General features: G+C 44.6%; 1 protein-coding gene across 1 annotated transcript; it reads left to right on the top strand.

The window, feature by feature from the left end:
* Window positions 1-176: 176 nt before the first annotated feature.
* On the top strand, window positions 177-26,168 carry LOC144695543 (uncharacterized). The gene is made up of 4 exons (XM_078566416.1): window positions 177-316; window positions 10,769-11,050; window positions 12,388-12,443; window positions 25,261-26,168. The coding sequence occupies exons 1-4, from the start codon at window positions 177-179 to the stop codon at window positions 26,166-26,168; spliced, it is 1,386 nt and encodes a 461-aa protein (XP_078422542.1).
* The last annotated feature ends 824 nt before the right edge of the window (window positions 26,169-26,992 follow it).

The raw sequence follows: 26,992 nt of genomic DNA, 5'->3' as shown, positions 1-26,992 counted from the left end.
ATAGTCATCATTAGACTTTTAATTCCAGACTTTTTTTATTGAATTCAAAGTTCATTATCTGCTGTGGTGGGATTCAAACCCAGGTCTCCAGAGCATTGCCCTGGGTCTCTAGATTACTAGTCCAGCGATAATACCACTATGCCACCCCCTCCCTATGGATGACCACAGGCATCTCGATGACCAATGTGTGCCCCACCTGCTCCACTGAGAACGAGGCCTTGTTCCAGGGGGCTGCAGGTGTCAGCAACAGCCACGAGAGCCGAAGCCCCCTGATTCACTGGAGGTCACGCGTGTTGAAAGAGCTGGCTCACTGCCTGTAAGACCCTGCGTTGCGGGTCTTGGTGCCCATCACTTTGGCCTACGCGAAGTGGCAGGTGGCTGAGGAGAAGGCAGCTGAAGCTGCTGGTGCAACTGGTCTCAGGGTTGCTTCTCCCTTTGTCCCTCATCGGAAGTCCGAGGCAGAGCTGCGTAGGCTGCTCCCCTGCTGTGGTGAAGTCTGGCAGCAGGGAAGGTGCAGATCAAGGTGAGGGTGAAGTTCAAGACAATTGAACCCAACTTCCAAGACGTTCGCTGTGACAAACAGTGAACACATGATTTCAGAAAAACCGCTTCAAGCGACATCCTATCTGCCAGATGTGGCTGCAGCTCTCCCGTTTTCAGACTGGCTGAAAGGTGCAGAATGTGGATCTTATCATAGGGAAATTGGCACAATTTGCCTCGAAAAAGACACTTTCAGACACATTATTTTTTTTTAAATGCCCCAATCCTGGAAAGCAACGCCACGTTTTTAGCCCAGGTTGAATGGCCCATGTTCATTGTTAACGTAGATCATATGCTAGAAATCAGGTTGTTGATACTGACAATTTTTAAAATTTATTCATGGGATGTGGGCACTGCTGGCTCAGGCAGCATTTATTGCCCATCCCCAACTGCCCTTGTTCAGAGGGCATTTAAGAGTCAACCACGTTACTGTGGGTCTGGTGTCATATATAGGCCAGATTTAGGACAGTGTGCTTGCACACAAGCAGGGGAGAGAGCTCATCCTGAGTGAGACACAGCCAGAGTGAGTGTGGGTAATGGCAATTTGGTGCATCGTGGGAATTCGGTGCATAGGGGAAGAGCTGCTCTTTGCATTTTTTCCTTGCTATCCAACTTCTTAAATCTTCAGGGAGGGGTCTTGCCCTGCTGCAGCAGTGAGGGCTACAAGAGAAAGGAATGACTGGTAAGTATTGGGTAAGGTTGGGTAAGTATTTACTACTTTAATCGCTTATAGTTTAAGGTTTTTTTTGTGGTTTATAGTTTGTATATTGTATAGTAATGAAGATCAGGAAAGAAGGGCCCTAGAGTAATTGATTTAAAAGGTTTAATTTAAAGAGACAAGTCATGGCAGAACAGCTCAAAGCTGTGGTGTGCTCCTCGTGCTCCATGTGGGAAGCCGGGGACATTTCCAGTGCCCGGGACCAGCATTTGTGCAGGAAGTGTGTCCAGCTGCAGCTCCTGGAAGCTCGGGTTTCAGAGCTGGAATAGCGGTTGGGGACACTGTGGAGAATCCGCGAGACTGAGAGCATCATGAATCGCATGTTTAGAGAGGTGGTCACACCTCAGCTGAAATGACTTGAGGAAGGAAGGGAATGGGTGACCACCAGGCAGTCCAAGAGAAACCCTGGGGTCCCGCTCACAAATCGGTATTTCATTTTGGAGGCTGATAAGGGCGCTGATTCCTCCAGGGAGTGCAGACAGAGCCAAGTTTCTGGCACCGCAAGCAGCCTGTCAGCACAGGAGGGGAGGAAGAGAGGAAGAGCAATAGTAATAGGGGAATCTATAGTTAGGGGAACAGACAGGCACTACTGTGGCCGTTAAAGTGACTCCAGGATGGTATGTTGCCTCCCTGTTGCCAGGGTCCGGGATGTCACTGAACGGCTGCAGGGCATCCTGAAGTGGGGGGGTGATAAGGCAGAGGTCATGGTACATGTTAGGACCAATGACATAGGTAGAAAGAGGGATGAGGTCTTGCATCAAGATTTCAGGGAGTTAGGCAGTAGACTAAAAAGCAAGACCTCTCGGGTTGTAATCTCTGGATTACTCCCAGTGCCACGTGCTAGCGAGCTCAGAAATAGGAGAATAGCGCAGATGAATACGTGGCTTAAGAGTTGGTGCAGGAGGGAGGGTTTTAGATTCCTGGATCACTGGGACCATTTCGGGGGAAGGTGGGACCTGTACAAGCGGGACGGTCTACATCTGAACCAGAGTGGGACTAACATCCTTGCGGGCGGGTTTGCTAGTGCTGTTGGGAGGAGTTTAAACTAATTCGGCAGGGGGATGGGATACAGAATGTTAGCAGAATAGGGACACATCATAATACAGTAAAACAATCAAGTCAGACGGAGTACAGCTGCATTAAGCTTCAAGGGAGTAAGGCAAGGCTGGATGGCTTCTACTTTAGTACCAGGAGTATTACAGGTAAACCGAATGAGTTAAGGGTGAGGATTGACACGTGGAATTGTGACATAATAGCCATCACTGAAACGTGGTTGAGGAAGGGGCAGGATTGGCAGCTCAACATTCCGGGATATAGAATCTTCAGGCAAGACAGGGGAGGGGGTAAAAGGGGAGAGGGCGTTACATTATTAGTTAAGGAGTCAGTTACTGCAGCAAGGAGAGATTATATCTTGGAGGGGGCATTGAATGAAGCTTTGTGGGTAGAGCTTAGGAATAAAAAAGGGGCAGCCACATTGTTAGGTGTTTATTATAGACCCCCAGATAGTCAGCGGGAAATTGAGGAGCAAATATGTGCACAATTTGTGGAGGTGTGTAAAAACAATAACAATAGGGTAATCATATTAGGTGATTTCAACTTTCCCAACATTAATTGGGATAGACATAGTATTAAGGGCTTGGATGGAGTGGATTTCTTGAAATGTGTACAGGAGAACTTTTTAGGTCAATATGTAGAGGGTCCAACAAGGGACGGTGCAGTGCAGTGCTGGACCTAATTCTGGGGAATGAAGCCAGACAAGTGGTTGAGGTGGTGTTGGGGGAGCATTTTAGTGATAGCGACCACAACATGGTACAGATTAAGTTTGTTATGGACAAAGAAATAGACAAGTTGCAAAAAAAATGTTTTGGATTGGGGAAAAGTGGATTTTAGTAAAATAAGGCAGGATCTGGCTAAGGTAGACTGGGAACAGCTACTTGTGGGGAAATCTACAGAGGAGCAGTGGGGGGCGTTCAAAAAGGAAATGGGGAGGGTACACTATCTAGAGTGATAGGAAGGAGTAACAAGCCCATGGATGAGCAGAGATATTCAGATTACGGTGAGAAGGAAAAGAGAGGCTTTTAGCAGGCATAAGGGAAGCAAATCAGCGGAGGCATTAGTGGAGTGGGTGGAGCTTAAGAAAGCAATTAGGAGAGCAAAGAGGGGATATGAGAATGCTTTGGCTGGTAAAAGTAGGGAAAATCCTAAGATATTCTCTAAGTATTTCAGTGGGAAGAGGATAACCAGGGAAAGAGTAGGGCCCATAAGGGACCAAGGGGGCAATCTATGGGTGGAGCCAAATTACATCACTAGAGTGTTGAAGAATACTTCACATCCGTCTTCACCCAAGAGAATGGGAATGAAGGTATCAAACTCGGGGAGAGAGACTGCGAGGTTCTTAAGCAAATTGATATAGGGAGTGACAAGGTATTGGAGGTGTTGGCAGGCTTAAAAGTGGATAAATCTCCAGGTCCAGATGATTTGTGTCCCAGACTGCTGAGGGAGGCAAGGGAGGAGATCGCAGGGGCTCTGACCCAAATTTTTAATTCCTTTCTGGCCACGGGGAAGGTGCCAGAGGACTGGAGAACAGCTAATGTGGTTTTATTTAAGAAGGGTTGTAGCGAGAAGCCAGGGAACTACAGGCCAGCAAGTCTCACGTCAGTGGTAGGGAAACTATTGGAGAAAGTCCTGAAGGAGAGAATCTATCTCCACTTGGAGAGGCAAGGTTTGATCAGGGATAGTCAGCATGGCTTTGTCAGAGGGAGGTCATGCCTAACAAATTTGATTGAATTTTTTGAGGAGGTGACCAGGTGTGTAGATGAGGGTAGTGCAGTTGATGCAGTTTATATGGATTTCAGCAAAGCCTTTGACAAGGCCCCACATAGGAGACTTATAAAGAAAGCAAATGCACATGGGATACAGGGTAATTTGCTAAGGTTAATTCAAAATTGGCTTAGTTGTAGGAGACAGAGGGTGATGACAGAAGGATGCTTTAGTGACTGGAAGCCAGTGTCTAGTGGCGTACCACAGGGATCTGTGCTGGGTCCCCTATTATTTGTCATTTATATAAATGACATAGATGACTATGCGGGGGATAGGATTAGTAAGTTTGCGGATGACACAAAGATTAGCCGGGTGGTCAACAGTGAGGTTGAGTGTCTTGAGCTACAGGAAGATACAGACGGGATGGTCAAATGGGTAGATAAGTGGCAGATGAAATTTAACACTGAAAAGTGTGAGGTGATACATTTTGGAAGGAATAATTTGACAAGGAAGTATTCATTGAACGGCATGACACTAGGAAGCTCTGAGGAACAAAGGGACCTTGGCGTGTGTGTCCATAGATCTCTGAGGGCGGAGGGGCATGTTAGTGGGGTGGTGAAAAAGGCATATGGGACACTTGCCTTTATCAATTGAGGCATAGATTACAAAAGTAGGGAGGTCATGTTGGAGTTGTGTAGAACCTTGGTGAGGCCACAGCTGGAATACTGTGTGCAGTTCTGGTTGCCACATTAGAGGAAGGATGTGATTGTACTGGAGGGGATGCAGAGGAGATTCACCAGGATGTTGCCTGGGATAAAACATTTAAGTTTTGAAGAGAGGTTGGATAGACTTGGGTTGTTTTAATTGGAGCAGAGAAGACTGAGGGGCGACCTGATCGAGGTGTACAAGATTATGAGGGGCATGGACAGGGTGGATAGGGAGCAGCTGTTCCCCTTAGTTGAAGGGTCAGTCACAAGGGAACATAAGTTCAAGGTGAGGGGCAGGAGGTTTAGGGGGGATGTGAGGAAAAACTTTTTTACCCAGAGGGTGGTGATGGTCTGGAATGTGCTGCCTGGGAGGGTGTTGGAGGCGGGTTTCCTCACATCCTTTAAAAAGTACCTGGATGAGCACTTGGCACATCATAACATTCAAGACTATGGGCCAAGTGCTGGTGAATGGGATTAGGTAGGTAGGGCAGGTGTTTCTCACGTGTCGGTGCAGACTCGATGGGCCAAAGGGCCTGTTCTGCACTGTGATTTCCTTCTCTAAAGGGCATTAGTGAACCAGATGGGTTTTCACAACATAGTCCCAGATTTTTTTGAATTCAAATTCTACTCTCTGCCGTGGCAGAGTTCAAACCCAGGTTCCCAGAGCATTACTCTGAGTCTCTGGATTACTAATTCAGTGACAATATCACTGTGCCATCGCCTCACCTTGTCTGAGGGAAAATGAGTGGAACTGCAAGTTATGTTGGTCTGAGCAATGATGCGCAAAGACTAACAGAGACTTGCTTGCTAATACTACCCAGAAAGAGGAAACGAATACTCCCCACGGGGACAGACAGGCAACTGGAACATGCCGCACTCCTTGAGGAGTTGAGCAGGGTTTTGCCATAGATCATTTTACAAGGGAGGTGAACCTCATTCAGCAGTGCTGCTCTGAATGTTGGGCACTAACCGCTAAGGACTTAGGTCAAGGATGGTGGAGACACATGTATGGGAATGGAGACTTAAGTCACATGATAAGGTTTTGTCCAAGAATGCCAGTCTGAACAGTGATATCTGCTGGAGATATAAATGGGACTCCATGTTCCAGGTATATTTGGGACACCTGTAGTGAATCTACCATGGCCATTATCACACTGTGGGTGTACAATAATCTGATAGGGGTTTCACCTCAACAGCAGGCTACCAATCAGGTACTGGCTATATCGAGGCCCAAGCAACTCAGCTTAACTGCTTGGGTCAAGAGACCGTGAATAACACACTATTGATCTACTTGGTCAAGCAGGACCAGCACTTGTCACCCTGAGTAACAGTTGGACAGTATTGGAGAGAATAAAGATTACCTAATTTAAAGGAATGCTGTCTTTAGTCTTCTAACATCCTGGGATTACCATTGGCCAGAAACTGGAATAGACTAGCCATATAAATACTGTGGCTACAAGAGCAGGTCAAAGGCTGGAAATTCTGCAGCGAATAACTTACCTTCTGACTCCCCAAAGTCTGTTCACCATCTGCAAGGCACAAGTCAGGAGTGTGATGGAATACTCCCCACTTGCCTGGATGAGTGCAGCTCCCACAACACTCAAGAAGCTTGACACCATCCAGGACAAAGCAGCCCACTTGATTGGCACCACATCCACAAACATTCACTCCCTCCACCACAGACGCACAGTGGCAGCAGTGTGTACCATCTACAAGATACACTGCAGGAATTCACCAAGGCTCCTTCGACAGCACCTTCCAAACCTATGACCACTACCATCTAGAAGGACAAGGGCAGCAGATACATGGGAACACCGCCACCTGGAAGTTCCCCTCAAAGCCACTCACCATCCTGACTTGGAAATATATCGCCGTTCCTTCACTGTCACTGTGTCAGAATCCTGGAACTCCCTCCCTAACAGCACTGTGGATGTACCTACACTACAGGGACTGCAGCAGTTCAAGAAGGCAGCTCACCACCACCTTCTCAAGGGCAATTTGGAATGGACAATAAATGCTGGCCTAGCCAGTGAAGTCCACATCCCATAAACGAATAAAAAAAATTGTTTTCCTGTGGGGTCCTGAACTCAGATTTCCAGTATTCAACACCAGGGGTCTCCAAGAACCACAGTTTGATAGGATGGTAAATGATTAACTACTCACTGCCTCGGCCACTCTCATTAACATCTGCTTGGTTTAAGAAGCTGGGGCTTCTTCCTCTCATCCTTTGGAGACTTCTCCCTATTTCAGATGCTCCGATCCCACAGCAGGACCTCCAGCTAAGTGCCCGAGACAGAATCACAGAATCTTAACTGCACATAAGGAGGCCATTTGGCCCATTATGTCTGCACCAGCTCTCCAAAATGAACATTATGACCTAGTGCCATTGCCCTGCCTTTTCCCCCAGACCCTTGCACATTGTTTCTATTCAAATAATCATCTAATGGTCTCTTGAATGCTTCGACTGAACCTGGCTCCGCCACACTCCCAGGCAGTGTATTCCAGACCCAAACCACTCGTTGTGTGAAAAAGTTTTTTCTCACGTCACACTTGCTTGTTTTGCAAATCACTTTAAACCTGTACCCTTTCATTCTTGATCCTTTTGTGAGCGGGAACAGCTCCTCCCTACCTACTCTGTCCAGATTTTTAACATCTCAATTATATCTCCTCTCAGCTGCCTTCTCTCCAAGGAGAACATCCCAACCTCTCCACTCTATCCTCATGGCTGCAGTTTCTCATCCCTGGAACTATTCTTGTAAACCTCTTCTGCATTCTCTCCAATGTGTCCACATCCCTCCTACAATATGGTGCCCAGCACTGTACACAATACTCCAGCTGAGGTCTAACGAGTGTCTTATATAAATTCAGCATAACCTCCCTACTCTTGCACCAGGACCAGATGTGCATCCAAGGGTATTGTAGGAAGTGAGAGTAGAAATTGCAGGGGCACTGGCCATAATTATTCAGTCTTCCCTAGACTCAGGGATGATGCCAGAGGACTGGAGAACTGCAAACATTACACCCTTCCTCAAAAAAGGTTGTAATGATAAGACCAGCAATTACAGACCAGGCAGTTTAACTTCAGTGGTGGGCAAGATCCTAGAAACAATTATTCGGGGTAGAATTAGTAATCACATGGGAAAATATAGGCTGATAAGGAAGATCCAGCATGGATTTCTAAAGGGGAAATCATGTTTAACTAGCTTGCTGGAGTTTTTTGAAGAGGTAACAGAAAAAGTCAATGAGGGTAATGCTGTTGATGTGGTGTACATGGACTTTCAAAAGGCATTTGACACAGTGCCACACAACAGACTTGTGAGAAAAGTTATTGCTCATGGAATAAAAAGGACAGTAGCAATGTAGATACAAAATTGGCTGAAAAATAGGAAACAGAGAGTAATGGTCAATGGATATTTTTCGGGCTGGAGGAAGGTTTGTAGTGGAGTTCCCCAGGGATCGGTATTGGGACCCTTTCTTTTCCTGATATATATTAATGATCTAGATCTTGGTGTAGAGGGGATAATTTCAAAGTTTGCGGACGATATGAAGCTTGGGAGCATTGTAAGCTGTGAGGAGGACAGTGTAAAACTTCAAGAAGACATAGACAAGTTGGTGGAGTAGGTATATAGGTGGCAGATGAAGTTCAATGTGGAAACGTGTGAGGTGATGCATTTTGGTAGGAAGAGCATGAACAGACAATATAAAATAAGGTGTGAAATTTTGAAGGGGGTGCAGGAGCAGAAAGACCTGGGTGTATACGTGCATAGATCATTGAAGGTGGCAGGACAGGTAGAGAGAGAAGTTAATAAAGCATATGGTATCCTGGGCTTTATTAATAAGGGCATAGAGTACAAGAGCAAGGAGGTTATGCTGAATTTATATAAGACACTTGTTAGACCTCAGCTGGAGTATTGTGTACAGTTCTGGGCACCATGTTACAGGAAGGATGTGAATACATTGGAGAGAGTGTAGAAGAGGTTTACAAGAATGGTTCCAGGGGTGAGAAATTTCAGCTATGAGGGTGGATTGGAGAAGTTGAGACTTTTCTCCTTTAAGAGGAGGAAGCTGAGAGGAGACTTGATAGAAGTTTTCAAAATTATGAGGGGGCTGGACAGAGTCGATAGGGAGAAGCTGTTTCCACTCATAAAGGGATCAAGAACGAGAGGTCACAAATTTAAAGTGATTTGCAAAAGAAGCAAATGTAACGTGAGAAAAAAACTTTTTCACACAACTAGTGGTTCCAGTCAGGAATGTACTGCCTGGAAGTGTAGTGGAGGCTGATTCAATTGAAGCATTCAAGAGGGCATTGGATGATTATTTGAATACAAGCTAGGTGCAGGGGCACGAGGAAAAGGCAGGGCAATAGCACTAGGTCATAACGCTTATTGGAGAGCTGGTGCAGAGCAGACACAATTGGCCGAATGGCCTCCTTCTGTGCTGTTTAAGATTCTGTGAATCTATAAAATGCAAGCTCATTCTTTCTTTACCTTGACCGGCTCCCCAACACCTTCTTTAGCTTTTTGACACTATCTTGCCAGCGTCTTCAAAGACAAAGCCAATTTATTGAAATCACTTTAAAATGTTAAGCATTAAAATAAGACTGTAATAAATAGATTCTTGCTCCTTCCCCGCAGATTCAAAATGGGCAGTTTCTTCCCAACGGATGTCTTGACTTGAGGAGGTTGGACTCCATCTCAAGTCCCCTTCCCTCCCCATTTGACAGGAGTCTTAAGGTACCAGCTCCAAAGGGCATTGCTCCGGTCCATTCTTGTTCTCTCTCAAGGGGAGTTGGGAGATTTTCAACATCCTCCGGATGGTGAATATTTTCTCATCAGATCTAAAGGTCCTGTTGTCTTAAAGAGCGGGGGGAGGGCGTTCACAACCACAATACATACTGGGGTAGCTCTGCCTTTATAACTGTCCTGGCTTCCTCTCACTCTGCAGCCAGAGCCAGTTAGAAACAGCTTCCTGTAAACCCTCCTGTGAATGTGGGGAGCAGCATCAACACAGTGAGAAGCTGAACATTTGTTGCAATTTGGAATTTGGGGCAAAGAGGGAAGGAGGCGGTTGAATTTCTAACTTTATAACTTGTAGTAGTTTACGTAAGCTTGAGGCAGTAAGTCTTTAAAATTTGATTGAATGTTCTGTCGCTTGGTGCAATGTTAAAAGCGTAAAAATTTTAAAAAGTGAGACATTAAGCAGTAATTCCACATAAATAATCTGGAGTAAGATATGGCAGAGGAGGTTGTGCGTCTGCACTGCAGTATGTGGGAGCTTGGTGGGCAGTGAGATTGTCCCGAGCGAGTGAACAAGTCTGCAGTAGGTGTGTCTGCCCCGACTCTCTCTGGCACAGAGACATTGAGCTGGAGAGAAAGTTGGAGACACTCAGGCATATAAGGGAGGGAGAGAGAAGAGTATCTGGATAGTTGACTGCAATCCTTGGTCAATCCTGATAGAGAGGTGTTCAGGATCAGAGCAAGGTTGCTGTGACTGATAGTATACAAAGTAAGAGGAATACGGAGGCATTGTGGCGGAGGGTGGGGGGGGGGAGGGGGGAGGTTGTGGTGAGGTGGGGGTGGTGGGAGAGAGTGAGAGAATGAGGTTCTGCTGAAACTGATCCTATTCAACAGGTACAATGTACTTGCTGCCTCTGAAAATAAGGATCAAGACGATCATGAGGACAGCCAGAGTGGAGACAATGGTAGCTTTGAGCTGAAGACCATCCAAAGTGGGGACAGGGAGGAAGGGAAGGCAATGTGGCAGTTGCTGGAGATGCAATAATTATTGGAATAGACACTATGCTGTCTGACTTGTACCAGGGTGATGGACAACTTCAACTGACTTGAAAAGATATTGGAGAGGGAGGGGGGGATGGACCCAATTATTTTGATCCACGTTGGTTTCAACCACATTGGAAAATGAAGGCAGAAGGTCCTGTTTGGAGAATACCAGGTGCTATGAGTTAAATTAAAGAGCATGACCTCAAGGGCAATAATTTCTGGCTCATTAGTTGAGCCACATTGATTTGTGTGATGTCCGGTAGAGGCAAAGGCGGGAAAGGTCTCGGTAAAGGGGGTGCGAAACGGCACCGGAAAGTCCTCCGAGATAATATCCAGGGAATCACTAAACCTGCCATTCGCCGCCTCGCTCGTCGTGGGGGCGTTAAGCGCATCTCCGGCCTCATTTACGAGGAAACTCGCGGGGTTCTCAAGGTTTTCTTGGAAAATATCATCCGAGACTCGGTCACCTACACGGAACACGCTAAACGCAAGACCGTTACCGCCATGGATGTGGTCTATGCCCTGAAACGCCAAGGCCGAACTCTGTATGGGTTCGGTGGTTGAGAACTTAACAAAAACATTAGTGCATGGAATGTGGATATCGCTTGCAAGGCCAGCATTTGTTACCCATTCCTCATTGTTGAGCTGCCCTCTTGATGCACTTAGTTCCATGTGCTGTTAGTAAGAGAGCTCCAGGATTTTGACCCAGTGACAGTGAAGGAACAACGATATAGTTCCAAGTCAGAATGCTGTGTTGTGTGGGAAGGGAACTAGCAGGTTGTGGTGTTCGCATGCATCAGCTGCCCTTGTCCTTCTAGGTGGTAGAGGTCATGGGTTTGGAAGGTGCTGTCGAAGGAGCCTTGGTGAGTTGCTGCAGTGTATCTTGTAGATGGTGCATGCTGCTGCCACTGTGCGTCAGTGGTGGAGGGAGTGAATGCTTAATGTGGTGGATAGATGGCTATCAAGTCAGTTGCTTTGCCCTGGATGGTTTAAAACTTCCTGAGTGTTGTTGGAGCTGCACTCATCCAGGCAAGTGGAGAATATTCCATCACACTCCTGACTTGTGCTTTGTAGATGGTGGACAGGATTTGGGGAGTTGGGGAGTCAGTTACTCTTCACAGAATTCCCAGCCTTGGAACCGCTTTGTAGCCACAGTATTTATATTGTCACAACTGGTCCCCAAACGAGGTCAATTTGATAAATTCATGGATGAGATCCCCAATTTGTTACAACTGGGATGGGACCCCAATTTTGTTATGTTCCCGGGTACGGAGTAATGAGCTGGCTCCCCTTCTTCATTCAACCCCCTCGGTTGGTCGCAACTTGGATAATTTAAAAATCCTTTCCCTGTGGATACCTTTTCCCAGTCCAAATATATTTACTTTTATTAAGGAGTCAATTTCACCAGGCTTTTTTGAGTCAAAGAAAGAGTAAGTTTATTAGCTACTAAAACTTGAGAAAAATAATGAAAATGCAACAATATACACATAGATCAGAAATGAGAAGAGTCCAAATAAAAGTTAAAAAATATATATACAAATCAGTCCTTTGCTTGTCTGTGATGCTTAGATGGTGGTACGTTGCAGTTGTTAAGTTGGGTGATTCTGATAAAGCTGACCTTGGCAGACTTGCAATTAGTTGGAGACATTTAGTTCTTCAGGGTAGCTGAAGAGGCTGTCCTATTTCCTTTTTGATTGTGGCTTCTGCTGAGCCTTACCTGCAGCAACAGGGAGAGAGAGAGAGAGAGGGAGACTTCACCTGAAAACTGCAGGGTAACTGGTTGCTGTTTCTCTTCTTGTTTTTGTCACTCTCACAGCACACCAGCACACATTGCACTACTCTGCAGCTAGCTTTTTAACCCATTTTTCCCTCTGTATTCCAGGAGAGAAAATAGTCATGTCTTGCATTCATCTCAGAACTATCAACACATTCTGAGATGTAAATCAACAGGTGTTGGATTTTTGGGTGACTGCTAAGGCATCTAAGTCAGTCTTTTGTCTCTGCAACCATAGGAGATTAAAGTTCTGTCCTTTGCATCTTTCTTATTTCCCTTGAAGAAGGCCATGACACCTTTCCAGGTGTGACATTCAATGTTCTCTCAGGACCAGTCGGTCAACTATAATCCACATAGGAATTTTCCAGGAAGCAGTCCCTTTACATTATCAAACATCTTTTGCTCAGTGTCTTTGCTTATGTTTCTTTTAAAAATCACTGGTTTCCTTAAAAAGTTTGATATGCCTGAAGTAATTTTTGGCTGTAATACACTTTTTGTGACAATATAGCTGGTCCAGTTCAGTTTCTGGTCAATAGTAACCCCCAGGATCAAGGGGAGATGGTTGGATACTCTCTTGTTGAAGATGGCTATTGCCTGGCACTTGCAAATGTCACTTGTCATTATCAGCCCAAGCCTGAATGTTGTCCAGTTCTTGCTGCAAATGGATACGAACTGCTTTGGTATCTGAGCAGTCGTGAATATGTTACTAAACATTGTGCAATCATCAGCAAACATCCCCACTTCTGACTTTATGATGGAGGGAAGGTTATTGATTAAGCAACTGAAGACCAGGTGGGCCTTGGATACTATCCTGAGGAACTCCTGCAGTGATATCCTGGGATGAAGATGTTATTCCACTTCAGATCAAGTTCTCATTGAATGCTGTTATTGTTACAATGTAAGAATTAATATGGGTACACGAAAGGAATCGTATTCCGGCTTGTTTTTTTTTCAAATTATTCATGAGTGTCACTGGCAAGGCAAACATTTATTGACCATCACTAATTGCCCTTGAGAAGGTGGTGATGAGCTGCCTTCTTGAACTGTTGCAGTCCCTACGGTGTAGGTACACCCACAGTGCTGTTGGGGAGGGAGATTCAGGTTTTGGCCCAGCGACAGGAAAGGAACGGCGATATATTTCCAAGTCAGGATGGTGAGTGGCTTGGATGAGAACTTTCAGGTGGTGGGTGTTTCTATCCAACTGCTGACCTGGCCCTTCTATGTAGTAGAGGTCACAGGATCTGGTTATATTTCCAGGACCAACGCAAAGCTGGTTTGTGCACAGGAATGGTCAGGTTGGCAGCTCAGCTCCCAGTCAGAAGGATATGGAGCTCAAAATGGGAAATCAAGAGGCTCCACATCTCAATGCTGAGGGACTGCTTTACTTGAAGGGGTGATGTCCTCATTCAACAGTGTAAGCCAAGGTCCCTCTTTCCTCCTCCTTCCCAGTACAGTACATCAGGAAGTTAAAGATGCTATTACACCATTCCCCCCTGAAGTTATGTATAACCATTATAAAATATTGGTAGCTGGAGCATTGTGTCCAATTCTGGGAACTGCACTTCAGGAGAACGTGAAGGATTTGATAAGTATACAGAAGAGATTGCCAAAAAAAACTCATCCAGCGATGAGTTTATTACAGTTACATGGAGAGGCTTGAGAAGCTGGGGCAGTTCTCCCTCGCGCAAGAAGCCTAAAAGGAGATTGGATCAAGGCGCTGTGTCATGAAAGGTAAATCAACAGAAACTGTATCCAATCAATGGCTGAAGAATCAATAATCAGAGGGCCCCACATGATTGGCAAAAGAAAGAGAAAGAGAGGCAAAGTGAGGGGGAGCGTGGTGGTGGCGAGAGGGAGGGTGAAAGAAAGGGAGAGAGGGAGGGAAGGACAACATGAGGAACCAAACTGGGCCAGAGCTCTGTTCACTGTTCATGTCCCATTTAAACCTTAAAATGAAAACAGAAATAAAGTTTGTCTGTATTTGCAACGTGAAATACTAAAGGACATTTAAGTCAATTAACCTGGGAGAGGTGGAACAAAACTAAAAATTACTGGAAAAACTCAGCAGGTCTGACAACACCTGTGGAGAGAAAGACAGAGTTAACGTTTCGGGTCCATATGACTCCTCTTCAGAACTAAAGAGAAATAGAAATGTGATAAAATATGTACTGTTAAAGGGCGTGGGATAGGTGAAGCTGGATAGAAGGCCAATGATAGGTGGAGGCAAAAGATGTCATGAACAAAAGGTCAAAGGGGTGTTGATGGTCGTGATACTGGCTAAAGGAGGTGTTAAAGGTGACATTAAGAGTAGAAAGCAGGATAAGCAAGTGATAGATGGCCCTAATGGAGGTGGGGTGGGGGGAGGGGATGGTGTGGGAGAAAATATCAAAATAGGCTAAAAGGTGGGGATAAAACAACGAATGGAAATGAATTTTTAAAATAATAATAGAAATAGGTGAGAAAAAATATATGTATATATAAAATTAAAAAATAAATATTTGGAAAAAACGGATAAGAAAGGGGTGAAGATGGAAGAGAGAGTTCATGATCTGAAGTTGTTGAACTCAATGTTAAACCCGCAAGGCTGTAGAGTGCCTAATCAGAAGATGAGATGCTGTTCCTCCAGTTTGCGTTGAGCTTCACTGGAACATTGCAGCAGGCCAAGGACGGACATGTGGGCATGAGAGCAGGGTGGTGTGTTGAAATGGCAAGCGACAGGAAGGTCTGGGTGATGCTTGCGGACAGACTGAAGGTGTTCTGCAAAGCAGTCACCCAGTCTGCGTTTGGTCTTTCCAAATAAAGGGTGTGGCTATGGGTACCCGCATGGGCCCCAGTTATGCCTGTCTCTTTATGGGGTATGTGGAACATTCCATGTTCCAGTCCTACTCAGGCCCCCTCCCACAGCTCTTTCTCTGGTACATCGATGACTGTTTCAGTGTAGCTTCATGCTCTCGTCTGGACCTGGAAAAATTTATTAATTTTGCTTCCAATCTCCACCCCTCCATCATTTTCACATGGTCCATCACTGACACTTCTCTTCCCTTCCTTGACCTTTCTGTCTCAATTTCTGGTGATAGACTGTCCACCAATATTCATTACAAGCCCACCAACTCCCACAGCTACCTCGACTACAACTCCTCACACCTTGCTCCCTCTAAGGACTCCATCCCATTCTCTCAGTTCCTTTGCCTCCGTCGCATCTGTTCTGATGATGCCACTTTCCAAAACAGTGGTTCTGACATGTCTTCCTTCTTCCTTAACCGAGGTTCCCCACCCATGGTGGTTGACAGAGCCCTCAACTGTGTCCGACCCATCTCCCGTGCCTCTGCCCTCACACCTTCCTCCCCATCCCAGAACCATGATAGGGTCCCTCTTGTCCTCACTTTTCACCCCACCAGCCTCCACATTCAAAGGATAATTCTCCACCATTTCCACCAACTCCAGCATGATGCCACCACCAAACACATGTTCCCTTCAACCCCACCCCTTTCAGCATTCCGCAGGGATCGTTCCCTCCGGGACACCCTGGTCCACTCCTCCATCACTCCCTACACCTCAAACCCCTCCCATGGCACCTTCCTGTGCAACCGCAGAAGGTGCAACACCTGCCCCTTTACTTCCCCCCTCCTCACTGTCCAAGGGCCCAAACACTCCTTTCAAGTGAAGCAGCATTTCACTTCCACTTCCCTCAATTTAGTCTACTGCATTCGCTGCTCCCAATGAGGTTTCCTCTACATTGGAGAGACCAAACGCAGACTGGGTAACCGCTTTGCAGAACACCTTCAGTTCTGTCTGCAAGAATGACCCAGACCTCCCTGTTGCTTGCCATTTCAACACTCCACCCTGCTCTCATGCCCACATGTCCATCCTTGGCCTGCTGCAATGTTCCAGTGAAGCTCAACGCAAACTGGAGGAACAGCACCTCATCTTCCGACTAGGCACTTTACAGCCTTCCGGACTTATCACTGAGTTCAACAACTTCAGATCATGAACTCTCTCCCCCATCCTCACCCCTTTTTTATCCTCTTTTTTCAAATATATATTTTTTAATTTTTGTGTATATATATTTTTCCCCATCTATTTCTATTATTATTTTTAAACATTTCCATTCATTGTTTTATCCCCACATTTTAGCCTAATTTGATCTTTGCTCCCAAACCGTCCCCTCACCCCACCCCTACTTGGGCCATCTGTCACTTGCTCATCCTGCTTTCAACTCTTAATGTCACCATTTGCGCATCCTTTAGCTAATGTCACCACCATCAACACCCCTTCGACCTTTTCTTTATGACAACTTTTGCAATCTCTCCTATGCCTCCACCTATCACTGGCCTTCTATCCAGCTTCACCTATCCCACCCCCCTTACACAGTATATATTTCACCACATTTCTACTTCTCTTTAGTTCTGAAGAGTCATACGGACTCGAAACGTTAACTCTGTCTTTCTTTCCACAGACGCTGTCAGACCTGCTGAGTTTTTCCAGCAATTTTTGTTTTTGTTTCAGATTTCCAGCATCCGCATTTTTTTGCTTTTATCTGGGCAAGGTGGATATGTGTTGTCATTCATTCCCTCCGGACCTCCCCAACCATCAGGTCTCAGGGTTAAGATGGTTTTATAGAACCAATAACTGCAGGGTAAAGAATTGTTTCTTTTAAAAATAAGGCATAAGTTTGGAATATTTGGATGAAGTACCATATGATAGAGTTTAACACAATTAAAACCCATGGGATTTAAAGGGACAGCGGCTGCATGGATATGAAATTGGTTATGGGATAGAAAGCTGAAAATAGTGTGGGACTGTTATGTTTTCGACCTGGAGATAGGTTATGCAGTGGTGTCACCTGTGTCTGTACTAGGAACCTGTTGGTTTTGATATACACTAATGGCTGGGATTTGAGTCTACAAAGCATCATTTCAAAGTTTACAGATGACAGAAAACACAGTGAGGGGGAGGGTAGCAGGACATACACTTGTCAACTGGGCTTACTGGAAAGAAATGCAAAACAATGCATTTTGGTGAGAAGAAACATGCGAGACTATAATAAATCCAGTTAAACCAACATGCGTCAGCAAATGAAACTCTGGTTAAGTTTTCGCTTTGTTGCTGAGCATCTTGCAAGTCAAGTTACAGATCTTCACCTTCCCATGGAAAGGAGTCACTTGGAGGGGACAGATCCCTTCAGCAAGAATCAATAGCAGGTGGTGGGGAAGAGCAGATGAGCAGAGTGTGTGCCTTAAGAGAGGCCAAGTCATCTCGTTCCAGTTCAGCCTCAAAGTTAGTGATGTCCAGCTCAGTGGAGAAGAGCATTGCGCATATTTCTGTCAGGTTCCTTTCCATTCCTGCCAAGTTACTTTCCACCTGAGTTTCCAGCGGTTCCATCAACAGTTACTCTTGTTCATTGAGGATCGCAACCCATTTCCTTAAGGAAATAGGATCAAATATATACATGGACTTTAGGATTCAACAGGATTAATAGAGATGAATTGTTTCCAGTCAAGGCAGGTGATTTTAAAAGTAGAAGCCCTTCAATATCCCTGACATTGTCCACACCAAACGATTATGAAATCAACAGATGTTGCCTTGGAGCCAATTGGCTGCCTCTCTGGTGAAAAGGTCTTGGATTCAAGACCCACTCTAGAGATCTGAGCAGATAATCAATGTCAACATCTTCTGTGTAGTACTGAAGGAACGCCACACAGTCAGAGGGGCAGTAGTGCACTGTAGGAAGGGCAGTGCTGAAGGAGTGCTCCACGGTCAGAGGTACCAGGGGTAAGGACAGCAGATTTCCTTCCCTAAAGGGGCATTAGTGAACCAGATGGGTTTTTATGACAATTGATGATAGTCATCATGGTCACCATCACTGAGACTTGCTTTTATATACCGGATTTAGGAACTGAATTCAAAATCCACCAGCTGTTGTGGTGGGATTTGAACCCATGAGCCCAAGATATTAACCTGGGTCTCTTGATTACTAGTCTAGTGACATTACCACTCTGCCACCTTCTCCTCCCAAAACTGTGCAACAGACAGAGACCACCCATGAACCCTCACCACACCCCTCCACCCTCCTCCCCACAACCCGCGCACCTTATTGTAGGACACAATGCAGGAGCGGTAGAAATTACAGTCACAATCCATCAGGACAGGGTCAACAAATATCCCGGGACAAAGGGAACAGGTCAGGGATTCTCCATAACTCCTATTCTCTGGGCTGCAAGCCATGACACAAACAATGATGAGACTGGACAGTTAGTAATATTAGCTCAACAGCTCTTCCCTTCTTTATTACCAAACTGTGCGCTCACAGCAGAGGAATGAACCAGGTGAATTTATTCCATATCAATGTGTTTTACCCTGCTGAAAAGTTGATTTGCATGGTAAAGTAGATCAGGAAATACAGCTCTAATGATGATTGACTGATATAGCTGCCAATCAACCCAATCTCTCCAGCACAGAACCCACACCTATAGTGATCCCTCCCTGGGATACAATTGCACCTGACCAACGAAAATGCTATTGTGATGTTCAGTTGAGGATTTGATTCTGCTGATGATTGACTCCTTATTGCATATGGACATGGGCCGCTTCAGCATCTGAAGAGTTGTACAATGATCAGCTAACATTCCCACTTCTGACCTTATGAAGGAAGGAAGGTCATTGATGATGCAGCGAAAGATGGTTGGGCCTAGGACACAATACACTGAGGAACTCCTGCAGTGATGTCCTGGAGCTGAGATGACTGACCTCCAACAACCACAACCATCTTCCTTTGTGCTAGGTATGACTCCAACCTGTGGGGAATTTTATCCCTAATCGCTAAAGACTTCAAATTGCAAGGGTTGCTTTCTTCCATACTCAGTCAACTGAAGCCTTGATGCTAAGGGCGTTCAATCTCTCTTCACCTCTGGAGTTCAGCTCTTTTTTTTCCCCATGTTTGGTCCAAGCTTGTATTGAGGTCAGGAGCTGAGTGGCCCTGGCAGAGCCAAAACTGAACATCAGTGATCAGGTTATTGCCTTGTAAGTGCCATTTAATAGCATTGTCAATGACCCCTTCCATCACTTTACTGATTATGGAGAGTAAACTAATGGGGTGGTAATTGGCCAGGTTGGATTTGTTGACAGAACACACCTGGGCAATTTTCGATGTTGTTGGATAGATGCTGGTGTTGTAGCTGTACTAGAAGAGCTTGGCTAGAGGTACAACAAGTTGTTGTAGAGCAGACATCTTCAGCATTATTACAGAAGGCTGTCAGTGTTGAGAGCCTTTGCAGTATCCAGTGCCTTCAGCCATTCCTTGATATCAGCTGGAATTGGCTGAAGACTGGCACCTGTGTTGCTGGAGGCCTTGGGAGCAGGCCAAGATGGATCATCCACTTGGCACTTCTGGCTGAAGATGCTTGCAATGTTTCAGCCTCATCTTTTGCACTGATGTTCTGGGTTCAGCCGTCATGGAGGATCAGGATATTTCAGGAATCTGCCCCTCTGGTTGGCTGTTTAAATGTCCACCACCATTCATGACTAGATGGGGCAGGAGTGCAGAGCTATGACCTGGACCTTTTGGTTGTGTGGTCACTTAGCTCTGTCTACCGCATTCTGCTTTCACTGTTTGGAATATGAGTATGCCTGTGTAGGAGCTTCACCATGTTAACACCTCACATTTAGGTATGCCTGGTGCTGCCTGTGGCATCCCCTCCTGTACTCTTCATTGAACCGAGGTTTGCCCCCTGGCTTGATGGTAATGGAAGTCTTAGGGAGATTGACAGCCCATGAGGTTGCAGATTTTGTTGAATACCATTGTGCTTCTTCTGGTGGCCCACAGTGTCTCATGGATGCCTAGTTTTGATCTCTTCCAAGTTTATCCACCTAGCATGATGGTGATGCTACACAACATGATGGAATTTGAAAACAGCACTTCATCTCCACAAGGACTGTGTGACCATCATTCCTACCAATACCGTCATGGAAAGGTTCGTCTGAAACAGGTAGATTGGTGATCAAGTAGGTTTTTCCCTCTTGTTTCTTCCCTCACAACCTGCCACAGGCCCAGTCTAGCAGCTATATCCTTTGGGGTCGGCTATCTCGGTCTGCAGTGGTGCTACCAAGCCACTCTTGGTGATGGATGTCGAATTTCCACACCTGAAGTGGACCCTGAGCCCTTGCAACCCTCAGTGTTTCTTCCAATTGGTATTAAACATGGAGGAGCACTGATTCATCAGCTGAACAGAAGGGGCAGTAAATGGCAAAAAGCAGGAGGGTTGTCTGTCCATGTTTGACCTGATGCTGTGAGACTTTATGGGGTCTGGATTCAATGTTGAGGAGTCCCAGGGCAACTCCCCCCAACTGTATAGCATTGTGTCGTCACGCCTGATGTGTCTGACCTGCTGGTGAGACAGGACATATCCAGTGAAGGTGATGGTGGTGCCTGAGATTGTCTTTAAGATATGATTCATTGAGTTTAACTGTGGCAATTTTTTTCTAATTTTTCTGCAAAATTGACCACTCAGCATCAGTAATAACCTTCCCTTTTCCTTCTCTCTTCTCTCCCTTAAGCCCCTAGTCATCAAGTGGCTCTGGATTTTTTTTTAGCCCAACCCTATTTCCTTAAGGAAACCCATTGGCTCTAAGCCATCACTATTGCTTCCTTGAATACTTCCCATTGTTCTGGCACTGATTTACTTTCAACTATCTGCTTCCAGTCCACTTTGGCTAAATCATAATAAAATTAGCTTGTCCCAGTTGAGAACTTTGATTCCTGGCCTCTCTTGGTCGCTTTCCATAACTACCCTAAGTCTAACTCCATTATGATCACTTCCACTTCCACTCTCCTGCCCAGATTCATGTCCTGAGACAAAGTCCAGAACTGTCCCATCTTATATTGGGTTTGCATGTCGAGGCTGAAAACATTCTCCTGAATGCATTTTACGAATTTTGCTCCATTTCTGCCTTTCACGCTAATTCCATCCCGATTAATGTTAATGTTAGGGTGGTTGAAATCCCCCACTATTAATGCCCTACTGTTTTTGCATTTCTCAGAGATTTGCCGAAATATTTGCTCTTCTATCTCCCACTTACTGCTTGGGGGAGGTCTATCGCACAACCCCAGCAGTGAAATTGTCCCTTTTTCATTCCTCAGGCCAACCCACATGGCCTGATTTGGTGAACCTTTTAGCACGTTATCGTCATCTCAGACATAATTGTTTCATTTATCAACATCGCTACCCTACATCCTTTTCCACAGCCCTTTCTATCTTGTCTAAAAACTCTGTAACCAAGAATGTCGACCTGCCATTCCTGCCCTATCTTTAGGGGCTGTATTAGCTTAAGCACTGTGTTATTTTGAGAGGATGTATTAGTTTGAGGTGCTGACATAGTTTCAGGTATTGTATTAGCCTGAGGCCTCACTGAATTACCACGTTATTCCCTTCCATGGAATATTGTGTACAGCTAAATCAGATAGCATCACAGCAAACTCTCAAAGGTCGGGCATCACCGGGACTATTTGTCATTGTAGAATTAGTTGGAGGGCTGTATTAGTTTGAGGATCCACTGACAAAAAATCTCCACCTGATTTATTTAACTGAACGACCACAGTTAAAGAGGGCAGCCACATCCCAGAGCGTAGTAGAGCAGCTCTGAGAGGGCAGTTCAGATTTGTCATGTAATTACTGAATGGACACGGCAGAGTAAAGTGATCACTGAAACAATGTGAGATCTAGAGATGGATCTGATCGTGTTTGATCTGGGAGAATACAGCTTCCAATTTTCATTAGCTAATTAAAGTGGTCAAAATTGGTCAGTCGTTAGGGTTCTTTAATTCAACCACAACACTAAATATATTCTATCACAACAGGGATGTAACTCAGCTGTCATAATTGGTCTCCTTGTTTTTTTTTGAGAATTCAACTTTAATGTTGTTGCAACCTCAATGTCCCTGTTGGGATCCCACTGGGTATAAATTAAAGAATCTGTGTATGTTATCAACTCAAGGTTTAATACAGACTGATTGCCTGCAGTACGAAGGGGCAGATCACTTCATACTGACAAGTATGGAAACTTTTCACAGTGTAAGGAAAATATACTATATGATTCTTGCCATCATTGGTGTACCTGGTAAGTGAGTATGACCTTAGATGTGGTGTGAATCTGTCTGGGTCTGTGTGTGTGTCTGTGTTCGCTGGTCTGGTTTTAATCTGTCACTGATAATGTTACATACTAATCCAGTTGTCACCATTATACAGGTCAGCAATATCATTTTGTTAAGTCAAATGCCCTGAATGACCACCTTGGCTTTATTCTATTACATCAGCTGAAAATAAACTTCTTTGTCACCCACAACCTCCCTGCATTATCAAGTGATTCCCTTTAATGGAATATTAAGCAGAGCTGAATCAGATACCAGTGAAGGTAATTCTAAGAGGGAAGCTAACACCAGGTGTCTCTGTCACTGCAGAATTGTACTGACTGCGAGTCACTAACTGGAGTTGAACAAGCTGGTTCTATTTTTAAATCATCATTTTGGGTGACCGATCTCTGAAATCCATGGAGTTGTCCCCATGCTTCATGAATGGAATCGATGTCCATGGAGAATATTTTTGCTGTTGGTTGGCGTTTGAGAATTAGTGTAAAAAAGTTGAATGTATTGATATTTATCCATTTCCACTTGAACTGCACCAACAGAAACAGATGTTAACTATTTACTAACAGGTAAACAGTGGGACAGGATTGTTGCTGCAGTTAAATTCTCTTGTTAAAGATTTATTCTTACTCTAGGTGTATCGATTTATTTATTTGTTTTTCTGCTGATTAATTCCTTTCCCCCATCATGGTCCTGAGAATCTATGGGTGATGAGTGATCTGTCTATTGCAGGGCCTGAATGTTGGGCCATGCTTATTGAATTGCTCACTGCTGTAACCGATTAATATTTGATGGAGCAGTAATTATCTATGATTGAGAGTCTTGACATCTTACCCATATCGATCTCAGACCTCAATTCTCAAACACAGCAAAAATATTCTCCATGGACATCGATTCCATTCGTGAAGCATGGGGACAACTCCATGCATTTCAGAGGTCAGTCATCTAAATGATGATTTAAAAATAGAACCAGCTTGTTCAACTCCGGTTAGTGACCCACACTCAGTACAATTCTACAGTGACAGATACGCCCAATGTTGACTTCCCTCTTAGAATTACCTTCGCTGGCATCTGATTCAGCTCTGCTTCATATTCCATTGAAGGGAATTACTTGATAAAGCAGGGAGGCTGTGGGTGACAAAGAAGTTTATTTTCAGCTGATGTAATAGAATAAAACCGAGGTGGTCATTCAGGGCATTTGACTTAACAAAATGATATTGCTGATCTGTATAGTTGTGACAACTAGATCAGTATGTAACATTATCAGTGACAGATTAAAACCAGACCAGTGAGCACACACATACACACACACACACATGCACACACACACAGACACATTCCATTGAGAATATTTTTGCTGTTAGTTGGTGTTTGAGAATTAAGGCCTGAGGTTGATGTGGATTCGATGTCAAGACTCTCAGTCATAGATAATTACTGCTCCACCAAATATTAATCAGTGAAGTGTGTCCCTTCAAGTGACGGCACAAAGAACACAGAGTTTTCATGAAATAGAGATTAATCCAAGGACAACAAATACATATGTGACTAAACTGTAAATAATGAAATAAATAGTGCACTGCTTCAATAGAATAAACATTTCAATATCTGCAATGTTATTAGGGAACTGATGACTGTGATTAATTAATACTCAGATTATATAGAATTGACTTGAATTTGCAGCAAAAATGCAGATAATTTGGCCCAACTGGTTTCTGTTGGTGTTTATGCTCCACATGAGCCTACTCCCATCCCTCTTCAACTGATTCCATCAGCGTAATGTTCTACTGCTTTCTACGTCATGCCCTTGCCTAGCTTATCCTTCAATAAATCTGTGCTTCACTCAGTTTATCTACTCCAAGTTGTAGTGAGTTCCACATTCTAAGCATTCTCTGATTAAAGATGTTTCTCCTGTATGTTTTCTTGGATTTATTACTGACAATCTAACCTTGATGACAATAATTTTCGAGCCCACACCAGCTGGAAATATCTTCTCTATGTCGACACTATCAAACCCCTTCGTAAAATTACATCCTTTATTAGGCATTTTCTTTTCTGAAGAAAAGAACCCAACTCTTTCCAGATAATTATAACTGCTCATTCCTGATTGCAATTTTGTGGAACAATTTGCATCTTCTTACATTCCTAGAAACCCTTTTCGTAATATGAAGTCCAAAATTGTGTACAGTATGTTAATTGCTCTATATAAGTTTAATATAACCTCCCTGATTTTCAATTCTATTCCTTTAAAATAAGAAACTCAGTGCTTTGTTTACTTTTCTATGAACTTGTTAAGCTGCATTGTGACTTTGAATGGTTTGTGAATCTCTACTTGTGGAACTCTTTGTTCCTTTGATTACTTTCCCAATTATCTCACCCTTACTACCATAAATGTTCAAATTGTTTGATAAATGTATTCAATTATGAGTTGTCACTTTAGCTCTGCACCTCACAGATCTATCTCCCTCACCTTTTCAGGCTCTGTTTCCTCATCCATTCCTTCATGCAGCTCCCACTGCCCAACAACATGCATGAATTTCTTCATTCTGATGTCTGTGCTAGATGTCCACTTATATTTCTGCCCATGTCTCTCCCCACTTTAAAGCCCAAAGACCATTAAGCTTGAGCTATGAAACAGGTCAAATCAGAGGCCACCAGCCTCACTACAATATTGAAGCAGATGGGCTATTCACCCTCTGACCCACCTTTGTTAAACCCAAAAGTGGTGGTGGATGTAGTTTGGGGTCAGGTTGTTGATGTGATTTTTTTAACCTCTGACCTGACCCAACCTTTCCAACGTGCAAAATCTTTGTTCAGTAATTTTCATTCTCTTTTATCCCTTACAGTTAATTTAGTGGTGATTGTGATCCTGTCCCGGGGAAAGTGCAGCCTCTCCACCTGCACCGCTCGCTACTTGGTGGCCATGGCAATGGCAGATCTACTGGTCATTATCACTGGGGTCATACTGTGGCGGATAAGTTCTTATTATTTCCCTGTATCTTTCCTGAACATCACCCCTGTGTGCAGTGTTAACATTGTCCTATTTTATGCAGCAACAGAATGTTCTGTCTGGTTCACTGTCACTTTCTCCTTTGATCGATTTGTGGCCATTTGTTGCCGGAAGCTGAAAACAAAATATTGCACCGAGAAAACTGTGGCTGTGGTTCTGTCAACAAACTGCATTCTGATCTGTTTAAAAAACATTCCCTTCTACTTTACATCTGAACCTGGAGAGATAATTGACAACGTACCCTGGTACTGTATTGCAAAGGCTAGCTATCATACTGATCCATCTTGGGTGGCATTTGACTGGTTTGATAAGATTTTGACCCCATTGCTCCCATATGTTTTAATTCTGTTGCTCAACGCCCTGACAGTCAGGTACATTTTAGTGACCAGCCGAGTCCGTAAGGGACTGAGGGGTCAGAACAAGGGAGAGAATCGCTGTGACCACGAGATGGAGAGCAGAAGGAAGTCTATGATTTTACTCTTCACCATATCCGGCAGCTTCATACTCCTGTGGCTTTTGTATGTTATAGACTTCTTTTATTACAATATTACAGGAATTAGTCCTGAATACGACAATGATTCTCTATATATTTCAGAAGTTGCAGTTATGTTGCTGAGTTTAAATTGCTGTACAAACGCATTTATTTATGGTGTGACTCAGTCCAAGTTCAGGGAGCAGTTCAAGAGCGCAGTGAAATATCCGGTTACATCAATTATTCAATTCATGAATAAACAAAACAACTGAGAGTCGTCCAGAGATATGGAGGGATGTAGAGCTGGAGGAGGTTACAGAGGTAGGGAAGAGTATAGGGGCTGGAGGAGGTTACAGAGATAGGGAGTGGTGCAGAGGCTTGAGGAGGTTTTTTTTTATTCATTCATGGGATGTGGGCATCACTCGCTAAGCCAGAATTGTTTGCCCATCACTAGCTGTCCTTGGAAAGGTGGTGGTGAGCTGCCTTCTTGAACCGCTGCAGTCTATGTAGTGTAGGTACACCCACAGTGCTGTTAGGGAGAGAGTTCCAGAATTTTGACCCAGTGAAACTGAAGCAATGGCGATATATTTCCAAGTCAGGATGGTGAGTGGCTTGGAAAGGAACTTCCAGGTGGTGCTGTTCCCATCTATCTGCCCTTGTCCTTCTAGATGGTGGTGGTCATGGGTTTGGAAGGTGCGATCTAAGGAGCCTTGGTGATTTCCTGCAGTGCATCTTGTAGATGGCAAACACTGCTGCTACTGTTCATCGGTTGTGGAGGGAGTGAATGTTTGTGGATGGGGTGCCAATCAAACAGCTGCTTTTCCTTGGATGGTGTCAAGCTTCTTGAGTGCTGTGGGAGCTGCACTCATCCACGCAAGTGGAGAATATTCCATCACACTCCTGCCTTGTGCCTTGCAAATGGTGGTCAGGCTTTGGGGAGTCAGGAGTTGAGATACTTTCCGCAGGATTCCTAACCTCTGGCCTGCTCTTGTAGCCACAGTATTTATATGGCTGGTCCAGTTTAGTTCCTGATCAATGGTAAGCCCCAGGATGTTGATACTGGGGGATTCAGCCATGGTAATTGGGGTAACTGGGC

This window comes from Cetorhinus maximus, chromosome 21, assembly GCF_964194155.1.
Source record: "Cetorhinus maximus chromosome 21, sCetMax3.hap1.1, whole genome shotgun sequence".
Classification (NCBI taxonomy): Eukaryota; Metazoa; Chordata; class Chondrichthyes; order Lamniformes; family Cetorhinidae; genus Cetorhinus; species Cetorhinus maximus.
Note: the sequence above shows the minus strand (reverse complement) of the source record. Positions and strands in the feature narration are given on the sequence as shown.

What these genes read in the sequence shown, in the direction of transcription:
- LOC144695543 (XM_078566416.1), top strand. Translation starts at nt 177, where the DNA reads ATGACCAATGTGTGCCCCACCTGCTCCACTGAGAACGAGGCCTTGTTC. An exon ending in AAAGAGCTGGCTCACTGCCT is followed by an intron (nt 317 to 10,768) that starts GTAAGACCCTGC and finishes GATGTCCGGTAG; the next exon opens with AGGCAAAGGCGGGAAAGGTC. An exon ending in CTATCAACACATTCTGAGAT is followed by an intron (nt 12,444 to 25,260) that starts GTAAATCAACAG and finishes TATCCCTTACAG; the next exon opens with TTAATTTAGTGGTGATTGTG.